We start from the raw sequence: 24,019 nt of genomic DNA, 5'->3' as shown, positions 1-24,019 counted from the left end.
TCATACGGGAGAGTTACGTTTGAGATCACTGGCTGAAGGTGGGATCTGTTGACTGAGGTTTGTGAAGGTGGTGGAATGGCTAGGTCTGGTTGACGTCTCCCCTGGAGTCTCTGAGCCTCTATACTTCAGAGGAAGAGTCTGGCATCGGCCCTTAACTTTCGAGCCTGGATCATGAGGGGGAAGCCCTTTCATTGAGCTTCCTGTTAGCTCGGGTTTGGAGGGAGGTCGTGGTAGTCCTGTTGACTGGCTGCCCACGAGCTCTGGTTTCGAGGGAGGACGTGGCAAGAGTGTTGAAAGGCCGCTAGCAAGCTCTGGTCTGGATGGGGGGCGAGGAAGTGCTATCAAAGGGCTGGATGTGAGCTCTAAATCCAGTGAATCAGAGACAGATGTTTGGCTTCCAGGGGGCTTGGTTGTAGACAGAGCTCTTGGGACGTTCCAGGAGAGTTCTATAGGAGATGGAGGAACTTTCTGGTCGAGGTGTGTGAATGTGGAGGAGTGGCTGGGTCTGGTTGCACGCCCTTCAGCTTCAGGACCTCCAGGCCTTGGTGGAAGTGTTCGGCAACGGGTCTTAGCCTTGCAACTTGGGTCTCGAGGTGGAGGTCCATTCGAGTCAAACTCCCAGTGCCGTGATAGTGAGCTGGTTTTGATTGATTGAACGGACTGATTTGAACATGCTGATGGTGTGGTTGGTGATTCATCATGACAGGCTATCTTAGACAGGGACTCTGAAGTTGAATTGAGACTTTCACAGGTTGAATGTTGAAGTTTATCATCAGGTAGATCACTGGTGGATGCTATGGGTTCCTCTTCTGATTTTTCCTCAAGCTCTCCCTCCTCTTCGTTGGTCACTCGAAGTTCTCTCAGCTCTTCATCTGAGTGGCTTAGCATTACCCCACTGCAGACAGGCAACTCCTCCTGTGATCCTTCCTCTAAAACCTTAATGACTACATCAATGTTAGTTGTAGTCAGTGGGTGTGACTGAGTGCATTGCTTGTCTGTCTCCTCGGAGAGCAGAAGATCCATCAGGAGTGTTTTCTCTCTCTTCAGCTGCTCCTTCAGAGAGCGGGGCACGTCTGGGACCAACCATGCCACCAGCATACTGAGGAACATGGCCAAGTTCTACAATACAGCAACATACAGAATCAAACATCCAGTCCACTATTTTAGGAATATTGTGTTAAATACAATTTAGGCTCGAAGTAATTTTGATTTGTTTCTCAGTTTGCAAGAACATTAGACTTTGCAAGTCCAACAGACTTACAGTGGAAGTCTGTTGGAAGCATTAAAGTCAATCATGAAATCAAATTTGACAAGTCTTATTTTTATGGAATATTGCAGTGTTTATTACAAATGATTTATCGGTCTAGATGCAAGGATGCGACAACCTGTCACTCACTTGAGATCACAGCATGATCAGCAGCATACTTGGATATGTCACAATAGGAAAGAAAATATCATTGCAACTCCCGTTTCAAATTCGCTTAAATCTTTTTGTCAAAATAATAAAGATCAAACAAAAAAGATTCACAATGACTAAATTTAATTAGAACATGGAGGTTTTCATGATATATTTTATGTTGCTAATACTTATGTTTAACAAAGTAATTAATAAATGTTTGTAAATTTTTTTAACATTTGGTCAAAGTTTGGTCTGTTACAGTTTGACACATTTTTGTTATTTTGGTAGAAAATTCTAGTCATTAACAAAAATCAAATGCCCTTTTAGTCAAATAAAAACTAGAAGATGGACTAATACTTTAATTTAATGGACATTTTTATCTTAAGACAGTAACAATGACTGAAAGAAAAACTGTAAAAGTTAACACTGCCTATATGGGGTATGTTGGGTTTTAAAAATAAATATGCAGAGTTCAGCTTAAGCATTATTTTTATTAATACTATTTGCTGGTATTTTCTGCATGTGCATATGGAATTCTAAAGTAATCAAGTCCATCTGTCAATCAGGGGTAAATAGGCCACTGCTTCTTTTGTTAGTTAGGTCACAGTTCTTCCCCTCCCTCCCGTCACCTCCACCTTTATTTATAACATTTCAGCTCTATTTTAATCTTCTACCAGTACTTCAAACGGGGGAAATTAGACAGCTTGAGCCCCCTCATTCTGAACAGAAAGCTAAATCTGTTTACTTTCATCATGCAAAGATTATATGTACATATGAACAAAAGCTTTAGGGATATTACATCACGACTCTTCCTGCTATCGTTGTAAAAGATGTAAGATGTAAGATATTGGGATGACATGGCCATGACCAGTTTTTGGGTTCTCACAAAAAGTAACTGAGTTAGTAACTGAGTTACATCAAAAGTAACTAATTACCAGGGAAAGTAACTATTGCGTTACTTTAAAAAAAAAAAAAATTTAAATATGTGAAATAACTTGGATACCCCCAATATTAAAAATGTTAAATGAATGAAATGGACACTAAATAGAACACATTATTATTATAAAACATTGTAGACTAATCTACACTATTTTAATGATGCTGTGGGACAATGTGAGAGACACATATTAACTTAAATATTAAAATATTATCATTACTATAGTGGAACAACTAAACACAATAGATGGTTTAGAACTTATATTACTTATATACTTATAATATTTATTGCACAGACCACAACTGGCCAACAAATAAGTCTTAAAATAAATTTTGATTCTTAAGAAATGTACCAAAAATAAATAAATAGTGATTAAAAAAATATACATACACTCTTTGTAGTGCAAATTAAAATGATAAAACTAACACACCTTTACAACTTGTAGACATACTTTATAGCCTACTTGAAATATTTTCTTCCTCACAAAAGTAAACAGTTTAACAAAAAGTGCTCTCAATATAATACTGAACCATGTACCAACATAAACAATAATAATAAAATATAATATTTTGGGGTTTTATTTTTATAACCTACAGAGAACGTCATCATCAGAGGTTATTTAAGCCAAATTCTAGTTGTGTTTGCCGCACGTGTTCACAACCGTTCACAGAGATGTTTTCTTTGAAAGTTCCCTGCAGGTTATTTTGGAGTTTTATTTTATAACCATGTAAACTAATTAAAATGTTGCAGATGATATAAATAGGCTACAGAGATTATCCTAATGCTAAAATGTGTAATTTATTAATAAACAAACTATATTATGCTCGGACACACTCGGCCTCTCTCATGAACTGTCGAACGCCGCATCTCATTGTCAGTAACGGTAATGGCGTTGTAACAGGGGAAACAGTCATTCGTTTGATTACTCGTTACTGCAAAAGAACGCCATTAGTAACGCCGTTTATTTATAACGCCGTTATTCCCATCACTGGCCATGACATTTGTTGAAAAATGTTGCACAGACTAAATTATTTATTTACACAGACAGGTACATAGAGCTTAAGTTGTATTTAACCCACAATGTTCCTTGAACAACAAGAAAAGCAGTAACAAATACTGACCTGGAAAAAAATAACAAAAGCCAGGCGTGCAGCGAGCACAGACCAGTACTGTTTAGAAAGCTGGTAAGACTCGGGAGACCAGGGTGGATCTCGATAGTCTTTGTACCTATGAAGATGAGGAATTGTTCGAGGAGAGAGAGAATGATATCAGGTATGTAGGCGCGTAGAGTTCACATGAGTATGTGTATGCATGTGTGTTGTGTGTACCTGCAAATACGGAGTTGTCTGTCAAAATCAGTGTCATGTGGGGCAGTACCAGGTTTAAAGTTGCTTGTGTTGAAATAAGCCAGTGTGTGGTTGGTAAAACCATGCATGGTGCCTGTCTCACTGTACAAATACTGATACACCATCCGAGGAATGAACTCCGATGTAAAGGAGATCACAAATGCCTTGAGGGAATAAAGATAGAAAGAGGAAAAAAACAGTCAAATATCTGCATGCAATGAGATAAATCATACTAACAACCACCAGCAACTAAATACATATATTTTTTCATTATAAGTCACAATCTCTGTCTTAACACTCACATTAGTAATGACAGCAAACTTGCTGATTCCACTCAAGATGTTGTACCATATGCCTGTGAAAAGAAAGATAAATATGCAACAGTGTGAACCAGAATGAATAACAGTCATGTTAAGTGTAACCATGAGTAAGTCTGTCCATATTTGCTGCTATATTTCATACCAATCTCTTTAGCACTGACTGCATCCGGTCGGCGTATTTCAGTGACGAATTTTGCCGCATCTAGTCGGATTTCAATGACGTTATTAAGCAGAGCGAAGACTGGTGCCAGCGGGAAGGAGGCCACAAAGAGTGTGACAAATCCATACTGAATAACTGCAGACAAACAAACACATACATCAGTGATCCATGTCCTTAATCAAACCGGATTCATTACAGGCATCTTTAAACACCATCGCTAAATCTATTTTAATAAACTAATAATATTAAGTATAGAGCAGGTGTTGGCATACATTTGATATTTTTTGTTAATCACTGTGCCACTATGGCTTCCCATACAGCTGTGTGACTACAGTGCAGAATTACTGCAAGGATTACTAACTTATTTTGCCTTGCAGATGGGTGGGATTTCACAATACACAACTAAATAAAATAATACATGTAATATTTGCTCTCTCTCTGTTACAAAAGTTTACCGACCACTGACAGATTTTCTGTTACAGCTTGGAGTCATTTCTTTCTTGATGCATTTATATTTAAATGATTTTTCTTTTCTTTTTTTTTACCAAAGTGACTTTTTGACAGAAAGTTGCCAGATATACCAGCACTACAAAGGCATCATGATACTCTGCTTTTAAAAACAGTACAATTTTATTTTACTATTACCAGTGTTTTAATAATGAGAGTTGCATTTCCTGAGTTGTGTCGACATGCGACAGCAGGGCTATGCTTCCACTCCCTGCAGGCACACTGACTATGCCAAACTTTATATCGTGACAACACCAATTAAGTGGCAGTCTGCACTGCGTACAATGCTTAAAGGGGTCATGAACTGAGAAATCAATGGTGAGAGATGTTGTTAAAGTGACTTAGAAGTTGTTGATCCTATCCCATATGTGGATGGATCTTAACCAGTATCAGTTTGATAGATATTAGAACCTCGCTGTATAAGAACCATTTTCCTTGAGCTTTTGACATATAAGAGGTCATCGTACTTTGAGAATTTCCTGCAAGTTTCAGAGCAGAAAAATTCCTTGTTAATCCAAAAACAGCTTTTATTGTAACCAAGCCCAGCGAACGACTCGTTGTGGAATGTGCCTATCTTGGTGAAAGACTGCCTCTGCAGTAGAGGATCAACGCCTACTTCATCACTGCAACTTTGGCCCCGCCCACTGACATGTTGGATCATAGGACTAAATACACCATTTAGCATCACGCAGCGACAAAGTGACCCAATCCCATTCATTCCAATGGAGCGCTGGCGACTTCCGGCGACACGAGCGACAGTGACCATTGGCGACAGAATGTGGGCGTGTCAAGAGACAAGAGACACGCCCACATTCTGTCGCCAATGGTCACTGTCGCTCGTGTCGCCGGAAGTCGCCAGCGCTCCATTGGAATGAATGGGATTGGGTCACTTTGTCGCTGCGTGATGAGACAAGAGACAAGAGACAAAAGTTGAAAAATGTCAACTTTATGCAAATGAGAAGAAATTTTCGCGAGCGACAACCAATAGGAAAGAAGACTTCTCAGTGGAGCTCACGTCAACGTCTCGAGTGCAGGCAAGACAGAAGAGTTCGAGGGCGATTTCACTGTTATGATTTGACTGTAACCACATACATGGATATAATAAAATGATACATGGAAAAGAAACATACATTTATAGTTCGAGTGTTGTCATTTTATGGTGCAAGTTTTCAGCACTGCTGCAGTTCATTTTACAGTTTCCCCTGCATTATGTGGATTATAAGGGACAAGAAAATGGATTATTTGTCAAATTCGAATGACGTTTTAGTAACTGTTGACAGTATGAGTGAGTTTAATTTGTTGATTGATCGATCGTTAATGTAGTTAAATATTTAATGCACTGCACTGCTGTGGTTAATATAACAACACTCTCCCAACAGCATAATATTACTTTTAAATCGTTTAAGACCAATTCCTAGTCAAATTAGAATCATATCTTAGTTTTATATAACACTTGTGATGGTATTTTCTATTGATATGCTCAGACGTGCAGTCTACCAATAACATTAGAGCGACAGCACTAGGAACGCCCACAAGCGACTTCACTGTACAGAGACTAGCGACATGCAGCGACAAAATCGCTGGCGGTGTGAAACGGGGCTTAATGCATATAATACTAGCTATTTCATATGCAGAGATGTTAGCCAATCACAGCAGTGGGCGTTTACACTGAAGTCTCACAGCAGACACGCCCCTTAAAACAGAGCATTCAAATCAGAGGGATCAAATCTGGGTAGAAAAAATGTCCTTTATTTCTAAATTATGACAATAGGGTATATGTCGAACGTCGCATGACGAAACCGGAAACCTGGTCTCATCGCATCCGCTTGTCATAGAAAGTGTTAACAGCCGTATGAACTGATGCCGATATCTATGGAATTTTAAGGTAATCAGCTAACCTACCTATCTCACTTTGTTATTGGCTTTTTATTCTATTTAAATATCTAAACGTTAGTGTGAAGATTTTTTTTTTTTTTTACTTTTAAATATCGATCTTCACATGCGAGGGACATTGGTTATGATCATCTTTGCTCGCTCCTTTTAAGTTATCTTGAGTAAAACAGTAAAAAAATGCATGAAGCACATACAAAAGACCTGAACCGGAAGCGATGCGTTCTGTTTTCCGGTTTCGTAATGCGGCGTTCGACATATACCCTATTAAAAATCATACTAACATTATGAGTGCACCCCAGGAAACATTATGTGAAGTTCATAACGTAATTTCGGGAGGAGTGAACCCATCTAATCAAATTAACTGCCGGAGCATATAAGCAGCTGCTCACCTTGCTCTGGCATAAGCTGTTTTGGCATCCCTCCACCTTCCCAACTTCACCAACGTAATTTAGGCATCTTGCTACTATACTCATCATCCAAGCATTAGTAGTCCCACTGCGGGGTATATCTAAGCTCGAGCTGAAGCTGCATCCTCGAGCCCCTCCACTGCGGACAGCAAGCCAAATACGCTTAACTCTAAACTCTATCTCAGGACAAATTCAACCCCCTCTGCTGCACTGTCATCATCCACTCTGACCACCTGCCTGTCGGGAATAAAGGCGTGGATGAAGCTAAATTTCCTACAGTTAAACAGCTCAAAGACAGAAGCTATTCTAGGAGTACCCCTCATCAGGTCCGGACATTAGACATCACTAGCATTATTTTCTCTGGCCATATTCCACTTTCAACATCAGTCAACAACCTGGGTGATAAAATTGATTATCATCTGAACTTTGATGCTCACATCAAACATCTGTGTAAGACCTCCTTCTTCCACCTTAAGAATATTGCCAAACTCCGTCCTATGCTTACTCTTGCAGATGCGGAAAAGCTTGCCCACACCTTTGTCTCCTCCTCCAGACTGGACTACTGCAATGCGCTCCTCATCGGGATCCCTGACAAAAGCCTTCAGAAGCTGCAGTAAGATGACCATATCACCCCCATCCTCAAATCACTCTACTGGCTTCCTGTCTCACTCACACACCAGTACATTTATGGTGATCTCCCATCCCCATCCCCATCCCCATCCCCATCCCCATCCACCATGATCATTCCTTGAATATCACAAAGCTTTAGGCCTGTTGACACCAACACAAATGGGTCTGGTTTTTGTATGCAAATTGTCTGTTCAGACCAATGCATTAAAAAACAGACTGACTGAATGAAAATGTGCAGATCCATCCCTATACAGGACAGAAGCAACAACTTTTAAGCCATTTCAACATCTCTCACCATGAAGGTTTCAACAGCTGGATTGCTCATCATCAGATTCTGTTCCCCCCATGGTTCTTATACAACGAGATTCTTCTAATATCTATCAAACTGATACTGGTTAAGATCCATCCACATATGGGATAGGATCAACAACTTCTAAGTCACTTTAACATCATCTCTCACCATGAGTAAACAATATTGCTATCTGTAAACACCAGTGCAATGAGCAGTTTGCGGCGGCGGCATTACAGGGAACACTAGCCTAAGGGGAAATAGAGGGAACAGACTTTAACAGAACACTTGTTCTGGATTCTTCCTCTGCTATTCACTGTCGCTTATGCCGGTTCGTTGCACAATTTTAGCCCCGATTTTCACTCACAACAGTTTTGTGGAAAAAAAACTGAGGTAAATCGGTGCTTATTCACGTGAGTGACAATCGCGTAGTGTGAAGACGCAAGACGCAACCTGAGAGAAGCGCCAATGTGTTGTCGATGATTGTGAGACATTTAGAATGCTAAATATCTGCCCGGTTGCATAAAGCACCTTAAGTTTATTTTTTCCTTAAGTTCGCCCTTATGTTTCCCTTAAACCTAAGGGTGTTGCAGAAAATAACCCTTAAGTGTTACTTAAGGGTTTCTTTAAGTGAAACTTCATAAACACTTAGAATTTCCCTTAAATGCTGTTTTTTCACTTAAGTAATCCCTTAAAAAGCATTAAGTGTTGCATAATACCCCTTAATGGTCATTTCCCTAAGTATAACTTAAGGTTTGGAAATTGTAACCTTAAGAGTAACGCGGACAAAAATAAGACGACATGGCTGAATTTATGGAACCAGCTGAAGATCATTATGTGCCAAGAAGAATTTTTAGAGATAGGGAGAACCCTTTGGACCATCTTAGCGATTAAAAATTGTTGCAAGAATACCGATTTGATCGACGTGCAATATTTGGCATCGCTAACAAACTAGACGGCGACCTTGACCATGTCACACATCGCAACCACTCTTTACCTGCGGTGTTACAACTGCTTATAGCACTGCGTTTTTTTGCAACTGGGAGTTTTGCAGTGCAGTGGGCATGTGTTAAAAATATGAATCTCCCCGCATGTACGGGCGCTCGTGCATGCGGCTGACTCTGTGTAAGTGGTTAAATGTACTTGCATCTCAAAATGCTTTATGATGCAAAATGAATGTAAACAGTCAGTTATGTCTTAAGGGATTAAACAGCAGGATTATATATTTCAAAAGAGATCTGTGCATAATGTGAATGCAGCTTATAAGATATCCCGCTGTCTATGATGTTATCAGAAATAATCAAACAACAGTAAAGCTGAGAGAGAAAAATCACTCAAATCTCTTTAATAGTTCAGATATAGCCTGCTCTTAAATACTGAAAGCACTCTTTGTTTATTGCTTGTAATATGTTTTTTTCCTATTCATTATTTACTAGCTTTTAAGTTTTTAATCACAGTTTATTACATGGCTTGGTTGAATTCCAATGTAGAATGCGGTCTGTTTTCAAGAAATAACAGACCGCATTCTACATTGGAATTCAACCAAGCCATGTAATAAACTGTGATTAAAAACTTAAAAGCTAGTATAAAACAAAGTATAACACATCGTTGCCATGAAAAACAGAGCGTTGCTATGGATGCAGGATTCTATGGAAGCTTGTTTCCGCCACAAAATAATAATAAAAAAAAGATAATTGCGACTTTTTATCTCACAATTGCGAGACTGACTTTATTTCTCAGAATTGCGAGATATAAAGTCAGAATTGCGTGTTTTAAAGTCGCAATTGCGTGTTATAAAGTCAGAATTCTGAGATATAAAGTCAGAATTGCGTGTTATAAAGTCAGAATTCTGACTTTTTTTCTCGCAATTGCGACTTTATATCACGCAATTCTGACTTTATATCTCAGAATTCTGACTTTATATCTCAGAATTCTGACTTTATATCTCAGAATTCTGACTTTATATCACGCAATTGGGAGATATAAAGTCAGAATTGCATGATATAAAGTCGCAATTGCGTGTTATAAAGTCAGAATTGTGAGATATAAACTATTCTGAGGTAAAAAAAAAAAAAAGTCCGTCTTTTTTCCCCCTTATAATTGGACTTTATATCTCACAATTCTGAGAAAAGATGTCAGAATTGCGAGATATAAACTCGCAATTATGTGTTATAAAGTCAGAATTGCGTGATATAAAGTCAGAATTCTGAGATATAAAGTCAGAATTGCGTGATATAAAGTCGCAATTGCGAGAAAAAAAGTCAGAATCCTGACTTTATAAGACGCAATTGCGACTTTATATCTCGCAATTCTGACTTTATATCTCAGAATTCTGACTTTATATCACGCAATTCTGACTTTATATCTCAGAATTCTGACTTTATATCACGCAATTCTGACTTTATATCTCGCAATTCTGAGAAATAAAGTCAGAATTGCGAGATGTAAACTCGCAATTGTGAGATAAAAAGTCGCAATTATCTTTTATTTTTTTTATTTTGTGGCGGAAACAAGCTTCCATAGGATTCTAACCGTAGAGACAGAACTGACTTTTTTTTTTTAGTGGGAGCAATACAATCGTTTTTAAATCAATAACCTCCTTTTTAAATCAATATTTTGTGTCAAATTATTGATTTATTTGGTGGGTAGCCATGTAATAAGCGGGATAATGTAGAGCGAGGCGGTTGTTATAGCGAATACAACCCCTTCAGGCTGATTCAAGACCCGATCAGCCTGTCGGGGCTGTATTCGCTATAACAACCGCCTCGCTCTACATTATCCCTTACATATCTTTGTAAATTTAAAAAAAAAAATACAACTGATCATTGTTAGTTCATGTTAGCTCAGGTAAATAGAGTAAAATAATGTTATTAATAATGTGTCATTATACACTCACCTAAAGGATTATTAGGAACACCATACTAACACTGTGTTTGACCCCCTTTCACCTTCAGAACTGCCTTAATTCTACGTGGCATTGATTCAACAAGGTGCTGAAAGCATTCTTTAGAAATGTTGGCCCATATTGATAGGATAGCATCTTGCAGTTGATGGACATTTGTGGGATTTACATCCAGGGCACGAAGCTCCCGTTCCACCACATCCCAAAGATGCTCTATTGGGTTGAGATCTGGTGACTGTGGGGGCCATTTTAGTACAGTGAACTCATTGTCATGTTCAAGAAACCAATTTGAAATGATTCGAGCTTTGTGACATTATCCTGCTGGAAGTAGCCATCAGAGGATGGGTACATGGTGGTCATAAAGGGATAGACATGGTCAGAAACAATGCTCAGGTAGGCCGTGGCATTTAAACGATGCCCAGTTGGCACTAACGGGCCTAAAGTGTGCCAAGAAAACATCCCCCACACCATTACACCACCACCACCAGCCTGCACAGTGGTAACAAGGCATGATGGATCCATGCTCTCATTCTGTTTACGCCAAATTCTGACAGAAATCGAGACTCATCAGACCAGGCAACATTTTTCCAGTCTTCAACTGTCCAATTTTGCTGAGCTCGTGCAAATTGTAGCCTCTTTTTCCTATTTGTAGTGGAGATGAGTGGTACCCGGTGGGGTCTTCTGCTGTTGTAGCCCATCCGCCTCAAGGTTGTGCGTGTTGTGGCTTCACAAATGCTTTGCTGCATACCTCGGTTGTAACGAGTGGTTATTTCAGTCAAAGTTGCTCTTCTATCAGCTTGAATCAGTCGGCCCATTCTCCTCTGACCTCTAGCATCAACAAGGCATTTTCGCCCACAGGATTGCCGCATACTGGATGTTATTCCCTTTTCACACCATTCTTTGTAAACCCTAGAAATGGTTGTGCGTGAAAATCCCAGTAACTGATCATACTGTGAAATACTCAGACCGGCCCGTCTGGCACCAACAACCATGCCATGCTCAAAATTGCTTAAATCACCTTTCTTTCCCATTCTGACATTCATTTTGGAGTTCAGGAGATTGTCTTGACCAGGACCACACCCCTAAATGCATTGAAGCAACTGCCATGTGATTGGTTGATTAGATAATTGCATTAATGAGAAATTGAACAGGTGTTCCTAATAATCCTTTAGGTCAGTGGTTCCCAAAGTGGGGGTCGCGACCCCCCGTTGGGTCGCGGGACCCCGGCGCAGGGGGCAGGAGATGATGACCGAGGTAACATAAGTAACCGAGTACGTTCTGCCTTCCCTTCCACATGAGTCAGTAACAAAACTGAAAAAAAAAAAAAAAATGTAGCCTAGTGATATTTGTGATAGTAATATTTTATATATTTCTCACATTTTGATCAATATGAGAGCGATTTTTTTTTTTATTATACATTTCAAATTTTGCTCTGGACATGTTTTTATGTTTGTATTCAACATAATAGGCCTAACGTTACTTATTATCTCAATTAAAAGTACTGAAATTAATGTATATGTGACAAAAAAGGCTTATTATTTTGGCAGGTAAAAAATATGCTTGGCTGGTGGATTTTTTTGGGGCATTTATCATGGGGGTCGCGGAGCAGCGGCGCATTTATCATGGGGGTCGCGGGCTAAAAAGTTTGGGAACCCCTGCTTTAGGTGAGTGTATGTTGAAATTAACTAAGATTAATAAATGCTTTAGAAGTATTTTTCATTTTCAGTTTGATTATCAATGTAAAAATAAATAGCCTATTAAGTCGTTAACTATTTGGTGCAGCAATTAACGCAGTTAAAAACATTTAAATAGAATGTTTCTGTTCAGAAACAGAAAGTAGTGCAGCTGCTTTGTTTACAGGGTTACAGGGGTAACGGAGTTCAGAGTGTGCGTGCCTCTTTGACGTAGCGGTGTTGTGCATTTTAACCAGTTGATGGGAAAAGTATTCTTAAAATACATTCTAAAAATCTGAATAATTTGTAATAAATAATTATTCACTGTATTTTAAAGTGCCCACAATAACAATATCGTGCATGTTCATTATCGTGATGCATTGTATATCCATACATCTGCACATGTCTAGTGTAAACAAGTCTTTAGTGTGTAAACTTGTCTATTTTTAAACAAATTAAAATGTAATTAAATTAGAGCCAGGATTACTTTAGCAAGATCTTGCTTTAAAAATTTAGACTAAGCTTCTTAGGTGTCCTGGCTACTAAAAGCAATGTGACAATTCAGAGTGCAAAACCTAGCGTTAATTCTGATTGGACAGTACCACCCAGAGTTGAGGTCTATCATCATGATGTGACTAACAATTATACTTAGTTATTTTACCTCAAAACAAAAACTGTCAGAGCCAACTAAACGGCATTCACATTTTACTTGAATAATGTGGAGCGTGTCATTATATTTTGAAGAACTATTGGAAATAAAGTAAAACCTTGAGCCACAACACTGTCATTAAAAGCCAAATAAGGCTTTGTACCAAGCACATAGTTATGACATGCTGCTAAACATTTTTAGGATGCACAGCATTCAAAACAAGTAGAATAATGAAGGCGATGCACCAAACGTAGCAGTCATTTGAACAAATTGTTCAGTTTGAGCATGTGATACTCACCCATCTCCATGTACTCTGGGCTTAAACCCTCATATGGCTCCAAATCATAGTCCAAATCCCAGCGCTGCGGTTCTCGTTTAGAGTCTTTGTCCTCCTCATCTGCCGATCCATCTTTCTCCTCCTTATATGTGCGATACATCTTCTTCAGCTTCCTGTAATGTCAAGCCGAATGTCAGCTCAGCTGTGTCATTTTAAAACCAATATTTCCTCCATTACTCACTGTGCACTGCTTTGGTAATGTTAAACAGTGTTGAGAATCAAAATTTAATTGAACAAGAGAGTTAGGGGCTTCCTTTAATAGACTGGGGGTATTTTAAGGAATCAAAGAAAATTAGCAGAGAGACCACAGGGAAGACTTTGCGTGTGTATACAGTATGTGTGTGCACTTACGGAATGGCAATTTCAAACACATTATTCTGAATAAGCTGCTTCCCCAGCATAATGATTCCCAGCTGAATACACACTTCAATAAGACAGCCACCTGGAGAACACTAGACAAAAAACACATGTACATGCAAATAGTTCGTTACATTGTGCTAGAACACCGAAGACAAATATATTGTTGTTTTAATAATTACCTCTTCCATGCGGAAATCCTTAAAGACATAAACATAGTCACCAGGACGACCGGCAAACCTAAATTAGCACACCAGAGTTATGAGAGATATTTTAAAATATTCACTGGATTAAACTAAGCTAACCCAGAAATTTAGCATTTTGGCGTTAGACACTGATGCCACATATACTACACAGTGAGAAACTACATCGAAAACTACAACTATATAGACATACAACACTACATGTAACACACAGACAGCACAAAATAAGTTGTTTTAGCACTGTAATACGCAGCTGGAAATTTATTAATAAAATATGTTAATAATAATTATATAGAAAAAAGCTTTCATTCAAATTCACGACATATGACTCAATAATTATGTAAAAGAGCATGGAAAATATAGTAAAAAATCAAACTAGAAAATAGAAGAAAAAAATAGAAAAGTACTCTAGAGTATCTTTTTTCTCAAAATGTTTGTGCTTTTAGGTTTTTCTCATATAAAATGTTCTTATGAAACAAATGCTCACTGCAAAGTGATATATACAATATAAACAACATAAATAACTTTCTCAACAATGCAGTACACAGGACAGACACACAACACTACAGTATACAGTATAAACACACAACACTACAGTGAGACAAACACTACAATAAACACAGTACTACAGTAAACACACAACTACACTGCAACACACTGGACATGACAAACGGTAACAAAGTACATTATAATAATCCAATTATCATAGCTCTCAACAGAGACAGAACGTCACAATGGTTTGGGTGGGTATGCTAATGGGATTCCATTTTACCTGCCCTTAAAGAAGGCCACATAGAAGACAGGTGCAAATGAATTCATGCTCTTCAGCAAAAAAGCTTTCAAGATCACATGTTCCTCAAATGTCGATTCAGTCTTTGGAATCTCTGCAAGTTAACATCATTAACATCATATTCATAACAATCATCAGTGTTAATCTTTTTTAAGTAATTTAAGTCATTTTGTTTTTCTCCAAATTTCATCTTAAACACACACCAAGCTCTGTAATCCAGGCCGCTATAGCGCCGTAGATCTCATCCAGCACCAGAACCACCAGCAAGTTGATGATGACAGCAGTGGTTGTCACGGTAACACGCACATTAGCCTTGGCCTCGTGATCAGGGTTCATTGACATAACAGCAAACACAATGATGCGGTAGAGAATCACTCCGGACACGGCAGAGAACGTGACCCCAACCTGAGAAAACAGATCAATAAGAATTTTGACAATATAAAAACACTAATGTGACACATGCTCATTTTAGGAAAGGTACCCACCATAAGGAGGATAGAGGATATGTTGATGCAATATCCTGGCAGCCGGTCAGTCCATGACAAAGACTCTGAGGCAAGCTACAAGAACAACAGCATGTTACTCCATATGCTCACCATATCAGACACATGAAAACACTATCTACTGAGAGAAAACAATACATGAATTACATTTTTGCGTGATACTGATAAGCAATAAGAATTTTATGTTATGTTAATAGCCAATATGATGGCCCATACTATAAATATATACTATTTTGCCCTTTTTTAACAGAACATCAACAATGTTCACACTAAATCTCTTTCTGGCAAATCTGGCATCAAAACATTATAGTGTACTGTTGAAATAATTATGTTAACTGTTTTCGTAAAATCAATAAATAAAAAATAAAATAATGTGTGTGTGTAAATATATACAGTATATATACACACAGACATGTATAATATATATACATTTAATAATATATATATATACACACACATATTATGTAAACAAACTTTTATTTTAATGCGATTAATCGCAATTAATCGATTTGACAGCACTAAAATAAACAAAGATGAATAGTTAAAATAGCATATATAAAAAAATAAAAAAAATAAAAAAATAAGAAGAATAAAAACCTGTTCACACCAAGAATGGTAGCAATCACGATAACTATTTTAGCATCCACACCAATGGTCTGAGCTGCTCTTTACAGCAGAATGGATTTTGAATGGCTGTCAATGTTTTTTTCTGAAAGTGATTCCAATGGCATTGTTCCTCTGTGGTGTTACTGTTGTACTTGTGGACTTCCCTATTCTCATAGAATTGGAACGATTATTAAAACTGTATAGTTATCGTTATCATTGTAGTTCTCATTTGTGTTGTGAAAGGGCCTTAAAACTGATTATTATATGGATTTTGCTAATAAAACGCTATCGTTTTCAAAACTCGTTATCAAAAACTATGAAACCTATATTAAAGTTTGCGTTCTCAGGCCACTAAAACGCAGTTGTCGTGTAAATGAACGGCCAGAACGCATATAAAGTTTTCAGTTGAAAGCGGTGTCGTGTAAACAGCCCCTAAATGAATAACTAATGGTTTTTACAGTGAAAATGAATCAACGCTGAACTTAATTAAATTGGACAGGACAATGACTTTCTTCTAGAGCTGCTGTACAGCAAAAACAATCTATAGGGGCTTTCGCACCGGGTCGTTCTAGGAACTAGCCACCAGGGTGGTTCCCCGAGAACTAATGGTTCCCTTAGGAACATTTTCCTTTTTGCATTCGCACCGCCAGTAGGAACTCTGAAGTGACATAAGACGCGATTGTTATTGTGACCTTTATTTTGACGACGCTGAGAACCCCAGAGCCTGGGCACACCGTGCTTGCATTCTCTGTGTTCATTATTTTATGATCTGTCTAACAGTCCTGTCTAATACATTATTAGATAGAACTGTTATACATAGAAAGACAATATATGAAAAGGAATTAGCGTATGCTGTGTGGATTATGTCCATTGTTGCTAGCGGAGCTTGGATTTTCTCCTTCGCGTAAAGGTTAAGAGGCCCACCTATCACTGTTTACCATTTTCGTAGAGTTAGTTTCTGGAGTAAATATATAGGCTATAATCTGTGTTTACACAGCTTTTTTAAAAATGGCGGTTGCTGGTGTTCCGCGTGCGTTTCAGCCAATCAGCGAACACTAACGTCACGGAAAGTTCCTATAGTGCTGGTTTAGACCCTACTCTGAAATAAGAGCTAAATGAGTTCCTCCAAAATGAGTTCCTAGAACTAAAATCGTTCCTAGTTCCTGCTGTGCGAACACGCCAAAAAATGGGTACTTGCGCCAATAGTCCTAGGAACTATGAAAAGGTTCCTCCTGTGCAAAAGCCCCTTTTGTTGCATTGAATTCCTGTTATCACTGTAAATGTGCTTTGAAACCATTCTGTATTGTAAAAAAGCACTATATAAATAAACGTGACCGGATTTGACTAATCATAAAAATATGCTAATATTGACCATTACCAATTTGGCTTCTGATATACAGTATAGTGTAGCTGGCTATATTTAAAAATTAGTTCACAAAATCTACAGTGGTCTAGCCGTTTTATGTAACAGAATAGGAAATAGTTTTGGACTTGGAACAAACTCATCATTTAATGTAAGTAAGGGTGACCTGATGAACAGCACGGATCCTAATCCCCCTTCGCCCAGACGCACACGCATGAAATCTGAATTAAAACTCTATACTCTCTCAGGTACACGCACATAAACAGTGAACATGTGTCTTTGATTAGAGGAAGGACACCACTCTAACTTGTGTTTTAATCCAGCTCTGACTCTAATCCTGTATAATCTAGTGTGGAATACCCAGAGAGGTAATCTGCTTTGAGTGCCGTGTGTAGTAAGCGTGTACACCAAGAGATAGTGTTTGAGCGCATACGTGTGTTGTGTGTATGCGGCGCGGGCCTGACACTACGCACAAGGGCACAATGACAGTAACAAAAATCCGCAAAATCACATCAAGTGAAATTGCGACCAAACTGCTCATTTCAAATGGGAAAAACAAGGCGTCAACAGTCTTCTCTGTTGGACTGTGTAATTCATTATCTAATTAATTAAATGGCCCGAAAGAATAAGAAAAAGATAAGAGAGCGCTAATGCGGGGTGAGATAAGGAGAAAGACGGATATGAGCCGGATGGCCAGGTGGGGTCCGACTGAGGTCAGCGCAGTGACCACTCAATGACTGACAGCTGAGAACTAACTGCATTATCCCTGAAGCCCCGCCTCTTCTGGTTAAGTTGATTAGCTTGCTCTCTCCAAGGCAAACACAGTAAACTCTCAAATTATCTCCCCCCTCCTCACCGATGACTGCCCTCCTTTAGCATACAGTAGCTTCTCTCTTCCTTTGTCATCTGTTCCTGCGTCCGGCTAGAACACAGAGCAGAGATTAAAAGCACTGCGCACACACGCACTCAGTCTCTCATATCTACTTGGAAATATTTGCGTGGTATTCCAAGTATTTCAGCTCAGTGCATTTTTACGCAATAATTAATTTCAAACAAAAATTCAAGACTTCACCTTGAGATCCTGAATAGTGAATTAGATTAACCAAAAACACACATATATTAAATGCAATGTGTAGAGTATATCTATTGAAATGTGTATCATGATTTCCTAAATAAATCCTAATGGGAATTTAAAGGGAATCAAATTAGATGATTCATTTAAATTATTATACTTATTGGTAAACGTGATTTCGCAAAGTACAACATGTTCCTGGATCAACATCTTTGTTGATCCTGGAACAACAATCCAATAAACCAATCAGATTTGAGGGACAAGTGTACATTTTATCTCAAAATTAGGCTTACAACAAGGGTTAGATTAGTGTCTAATAAAGGGTTTTCCTCTGATATTAGGGATAAATTATGGTTAGGTTTGGTGGTATAAGGTTAGGTATAAGTTTTTGGACAGGAATGCTGTTCCAGGATCATCAAAATGTTAATCCAGGATACTCACTAGGCAAAATTACGGCAACCTATAATTATTTTATTTTATTTAAAAAATATCCTAATTATTATAAAAACTCCAATAGGAATTCTGTACAGTTTCTTCAGAATTTTGTCAAGAATCCAATTATTTGTTAAAAAAAACTTCAGAGATGATATTCGCATGATATCGGGAATTGTGATTTCCAAGCTTGAAAAAGTCTATTGTTAAAATCTTAAAGACATGGAAAAATCATGGAAATTTGTGAGTACAATCTTTCTAAAATTATTTAAAGTAATAAGTATATAAAGTACTTATTAATTTATCATCCCAAACAACTTGGAAAGTTATCGGAAAATCATGGATCAATTACAATTAATCTGTCAAAATATGTGGGAACCTTAATAGTTTACCTCTTCCTTCTTCTTCTTCTTTGCCGCTTTCTCTTGTTTCTTAAGAAGAAAGTCCTCATATGCTGGTCGTAGCTCATTCTGGGATTTAAACACACAAACATGCGTCAAGCTTTGTGATGAAGGACTCCAAATCCAACATCAGTTCCTCAGACATGCATAAGCAAAACAGTCTCCATAGAAACACGATTCACAAACACATACAAATAGAAATAATTATCTTGGTTCCGCATTAAATCACTTTCTTGTCTTGAGGCTAAAGACGCTGATATGGTGCAAAAATGCAAGTTCATTAAAAAGCACATAACCCGCAGGGGCTTTTCTGGGTAATATGCAAACACACTGCTGTAGACTCAATCTGTCAGACCACCATCCAATACAAGAGTGGTACATAGTCTTATGTTCAAAACACAATGCATAAGCTGATATATTTATAATATAAAATGTGTTTAAGGTGACGGGTAGCATTTTCAACGTTACAAATAAGGTTGTGATTATCTGGCAAGTACAATGTGGTCAGGATTATGGCACTGAGGTTAATGGTATAAAATCACGGTAAAGGATTCGTTGGCACACAGGTTACAACAAAGTTAATCCACTGTAAATCTCTCCTCCTCTTCCTATGAATTCAGGGTTGATTCATCGAACAGCATCACCACAGACTCAGATGCAAAATTGATCCTCACGCTGTGCAGAAAATTGCAAACCGGAGACGGAGTGATGATGAGGGTGGGGGAAGTGTGATAGACATGGTGAAAAATATGGTGTGCAATTGAGCATCTCGGGAGCAATATAGAAACAGAGACAGAAAGAAAGAGCAAAAGATAGGTTTACCTCAGCCCTTTCCTATTGGTGAGCATCAAAGCAAAGAAAACATGGAGTTAGACACACATATTTACAGCAGTTAATATGCGGTGTAATTGAACTTCATTATTATTCATATTAGCATGATGCTCATGATCTCCATGGTGTCCTGTTGAGAGTGCAGTCCTTCATCCACTCAGAACACAATCTCATTACTCACACATGTCCTATCACACACACACACTTCAAACTTAATCCGCTCCCAGGTGAACAGTTCAGACCCTCTAGAACAATGAAAGCTTGAATCTTCCTAAAGCTAAATGAAGCCCAGCCCAGAATTGGCTATTATCTAGCATTATGTTTAACAATGCTTTATAAACTGTGTTGCAGTTATCGCAGTGTATTGTTTTAAAGAGGGCAGCTATTGTAAGCAGTGCAAAAATATGATTACCCCACATTTAAGAGGTGATGCTAGACAAGCCTCGAGTGGCTAACTGGTTTTATAAAACTGCACCAAAAGCCATAAGATATAAGACATTAGTTTTCAATAAATATTTTAAGACCCCATGGAATCCAATGCGCTTCTTTGAGGATGATGTTATCTGTATGCTTATGATGCTCATCTCTGTAAAAATGGTGACAAAATTCACTTTGTCACTAGCAAATACAGAACCATTCAAAAGTTTGGGCTCAGTAAGATAAAAAAAATGAATACTTCTATTCAGCAAGGATGGATTAAATTCATCAAAAATGACAGCAAAGACTTACAATGTTACAAAAAAATAAATACTGTTCTTTTGAAATTTCTATTTATCAAAGATGCATCATGGTTTCCACTAAAATATTAAAGGGATGGTTCGGAGTAAAATCAACCTAGGGTCCTTTGCACCATGACCTCGAGCCAAACACCCCCCAGAAGCCTTTTTTCCCTTGGTTGAACATTATTAAAGTTAGAGATTATTTAGAGAAATCAGCCGGATGGCTTAGAGCAGGCGCTAATGGATTCTATGATGTATCTCGTAAATTACCCCACTAATAATGCCCAGAATGGTACCAAACTTATACAGTAGTACAAATAGGTTCTGTACTCATAAAACGAGGCATTGGAAAGTTTGTAAGTACATCAGGAGTTTATTTAAATAACACTTGCCTGACGGCTCATGCTACTGCTAACCCGGACGTCGATGTCACTTCAGTGGTTTGGAAAAAGCCCGTAAAAGTCCTGGCAGAAAGCGATGCATAAGGATGTAGTGTAACGACGCCCAGTTCCAGGAATGCACTAATATTTTGTGGGTAGTACCAGTTTATAACAATTATTAGTTAACACTAAGTTGTTAACACTTTGGAAAAAATAATAATTCGTCGTTACACTACATCCTGTTTGGCTCGAGGTCAAGAAGCAAAGGACCCTAGGTTGATTTTACTCCGAACCATCCCTTTAAGCAACTGTTTATAAATACAATAATCAGAATAATCGATAATAATCAGAAATGTTTCTTGAGCATTAAATCCACATTTTAGAATGATTTCTGAAGGAAAATCTTTAAAAATCATTTTAGAATGAAGACTGGAGTAATGATGCTGAAAATTCAGCTTTGTGTCACAGGAATAAATTAAATTTTTAAGTGTATTCAATACTGTAATTTTAAAAATATTACTGTTTTTACTGTATTTTTGATCAAATAAATGCGGCCTTGGTGAGCATTAGAGACTTCTGTCAAAAACATTTCAAAAAATCTTATCAGCCCCAAACTTTTGAATGTTAGTGACTTTCTCTTCTAGGAAACCCAAGTAAAAAATACTGACACATTGTGAACAAAACATTTTTGTATAGTAAAATACTCTCTAGAATGAGAATTCCCTGCATCCAACTAGTAGCAAGTAGCAAAAGTTTGCTCATGGCTGTGACTTAACTTGAAGCCTATTGACATAGATATTCTGTGGCTTTAAGGTGATCATGTTTCTAGATTTCTAAAATGCTTTGGATTTTACTCACCTCATCATCTTCCATGCCGGTAAGATCCCAGCTGTGCTGTAGACATCGCTGCCTCCTCTTCCAGTGTTCTAGAAACACTGCCGCTAAACACACGCACAATTATCAATTCCTCTTTAAACCACCATTTTTCTTCTCAATATATTATAAATGTACAGTAAACACAGTTTATCATCAAACGTATTCAGCTCATACCCCAGAGTGACATAAAGATGGCAAAGCCCATGGTGGCGTGGTTATCAAACAGATAGCTGGCACGTGCAGTACTGCAGATACTGCTCAGCTGCCAGTAATCACACACACGATCACATAGAGGACACATGGTAAAATTAAGATGCTCATCGCACATCTCTTGACTGAAAGAGAGAGAGAGAAATGATTGATTATATAATCAAATTCACTGAAATACATTTTCTTAGAAAATGGTTCTTTTTAAAAAAACACGTGTGCTTCACGAATTTTAGAAAATGAAACATCCCCACAAGGAAAAAGGGTTCATAAAGCAAAGAAATCATTCTAATTCAAATGTAAATATTCCAAAATACATATTTTAGAGTTAGGCTAGTTTAGATTTCAATAGTAAGCCTCCACAAAGAAAATGGCTTAATAGACACTCTAAATAAAGTCTTACTGAAAATCTGTGAGGGTTTGATTTAGGGTTAGGGGATGAAAAAAATAATGATTTGTCCGTTAAAAATGACAAAAGTCAATAAAAAGACCCCGCCATGATAGAGAAACAAACATGTGAGTGTGTTTACCTGGGCACATTGGTGTCTACGGTGAGGCATCCGTACAGGAATACTGCGACTCCTAAAGCTGAGGCAGGAATCAGCAGCTGTGTGTACACTCCTAACCAGGCAAAATACAGGCCAATCTTCTCTCCAAAGTACTTCCTGTTGAAGACATGTAAATGGTTTCACAAAAAAGATAAACAACCACTGAACACCAACACATACAAGCTGTTTTCAAAAAACGACTGCATGGAATGTGAACCTACAGGGATCGAATGTCATTCACAAAGTTTTACACATCCTCCGAAAACAAGATAACATGAACGTGCTTATTGCGTTTCGTCTGGTCGCTCTGAGGCGCAACGAATTTATGATTTATACGAAAAATACCCACAGTGGATTCTCCTATTGCAACAACTTACATTTTTAGTGATATTTGGCACCAGTTTATCAGTAGTGGTTTGCTTCGTCTCGCTGGATGGAAACGGTGTTTTATTCACAATTTATTCAGGCGATATTCCAATTTTGTGCATAAGTTAAATTCGCAACTTTGGATGGAAACATAGCTAATGTCTCAGTGTTTAATGTCTCAATGGGAAATAAACCCCTGAATGGCATACTAAATGGTAGTCAATGAACAATAAAATGGGTTAAGAGAAAGTATTTTAACATTAAAAAAATTCTTACATACTTCACTTTTAAGTAGGCATTTTGGAATAGGCAATGGGATTTTTTTCAGGTGTTTTATCACCTGCCAGGTGAAAATCTTAAAAGATACTGAAAAAAGTGACATATCTCTCCTTAACAAGCCATATGCTTTGAGGTAGAACTATTTATAGCAGTCCGCAAAAATAAACACATATGACAGTTCTCATTAAGGAAAACCTGTCAATAACCATCTGTGTACTGCATAAAATCTTTCACAGAACCAGTTAGTGAAGTATATAATTTCTGATACCTGATAAGGTCCATTGGCTGATATTTGTAGAAAGCTCCATAATTGGCCCATTCCTCATGCAACATCTGCAATATACACAAATATCACTCTGTAATATTAACTGTTCAGCTTTTGTATTACAAAACCAAATATTCTTTGCATCTTCTTAGAGACCCACACACACGTCTCACAAGAATAAGCAGCTAACTGCTGTTTTATCAGTCAAAACAAAGCTAATAAATGCAGAGCAGGCTGCAGGTCTCACCTGTCTGTCGTTGCGATGCTCTCTATCTTCTGAGCTGTCAAAGTCTCCCTGCAGCAATGACAACACACACAGAGCTCTACCCAAACCTCATCACACATATACACTGAACTAACAGACAATTACAT

General features: G+C 37.9%; 1 protein-coding gene across 1 annotated transcript in view; it reads right to left on the bottom strand.

Annotated features, from left to right (window-relative positions):
* The window catches only part of ano2a (anoctamin 2a), a gene marked incomplete at both ends in the record, with an annotated part of 33,583 nt that continues 9,564 nt past the window's right edge, over positions 1–24,019 (bottom strand). The window contains 18 exons of the mRNA XM_081373023.1: positions 1–1,119; positions 3,458–3,563; positions 3,665–3,846; positions 3,985–4,037; positions 4,145–4,297; positions 13,411–13,562; positions 13,801–13,901; positions 13,989–14,046; positions 14,782–14,893; positions 15,003–15,204; positions 15,285–15,359; positions 18,128–18,193; positions 19,168–19,245; positions 21,965–22,047; positions 22,157–22,317; positions 22,720–22,854; positions 23,651–23,715; positions 23,895–23,942. Of these exons, the coding sequence (XP_081229149.1) occupies positions 1–1,119; positions 3,458–3,563; positions 3,665–3,846; positions 3,985–4,037; positions 4,145–4,297; positions 13,411–13,562; positions 13,801–13,901; positions 13,989–14,046; positions 14,782–14,893; positions 15,003–15,204; positions 15,285–15,359; positions 18,128–18,193; positions 19,168–19,245; positions 21,965–22,047; positions 22,157–22,317; positions 22,720–22,854; positions 23,651–23,715; positions 23,895–23,942 (2,949 nt within the window). The remainder of the gene's footprint in view (positions 1,120–3,457; positions 3,564–3,664; positions 3,847–3,984; positions 4,038–4,144; positions 4,298–13,410; positions 13,563–13,800; positions 13,902–13,988; positions 14,047–14,781; positions 14,894–15,002; positions 15,205–15,284; positions 15,360–18,127; positions 18,194–19,167; positions 19,246–21,964; positions 22,048–22,156; positions 22,318–22,719; positions 22,855–23,650; positions 23,716–23,894; positions 23,943–24,019) is intronic.

Source organism: Scardinius erythrophthalmus, assembly GCF_964197995.2.
Source record: "Scardinius erythrophthalmus genome assembly, chromosome: 8".
In the NCBI taxonomy this organism is placed as follows: Eukaryota; Metazoa; Chordata; class Actinopteri; order Cypriniformes; family Leuciscidae; genus Scardinius; species Scardinius erythrophthalmus.
The sequence above is the reverse complement of the archived record's forward strand: the minus strand, read 5'-3'. Positions and strand labels throughout refer to the sequence as shown.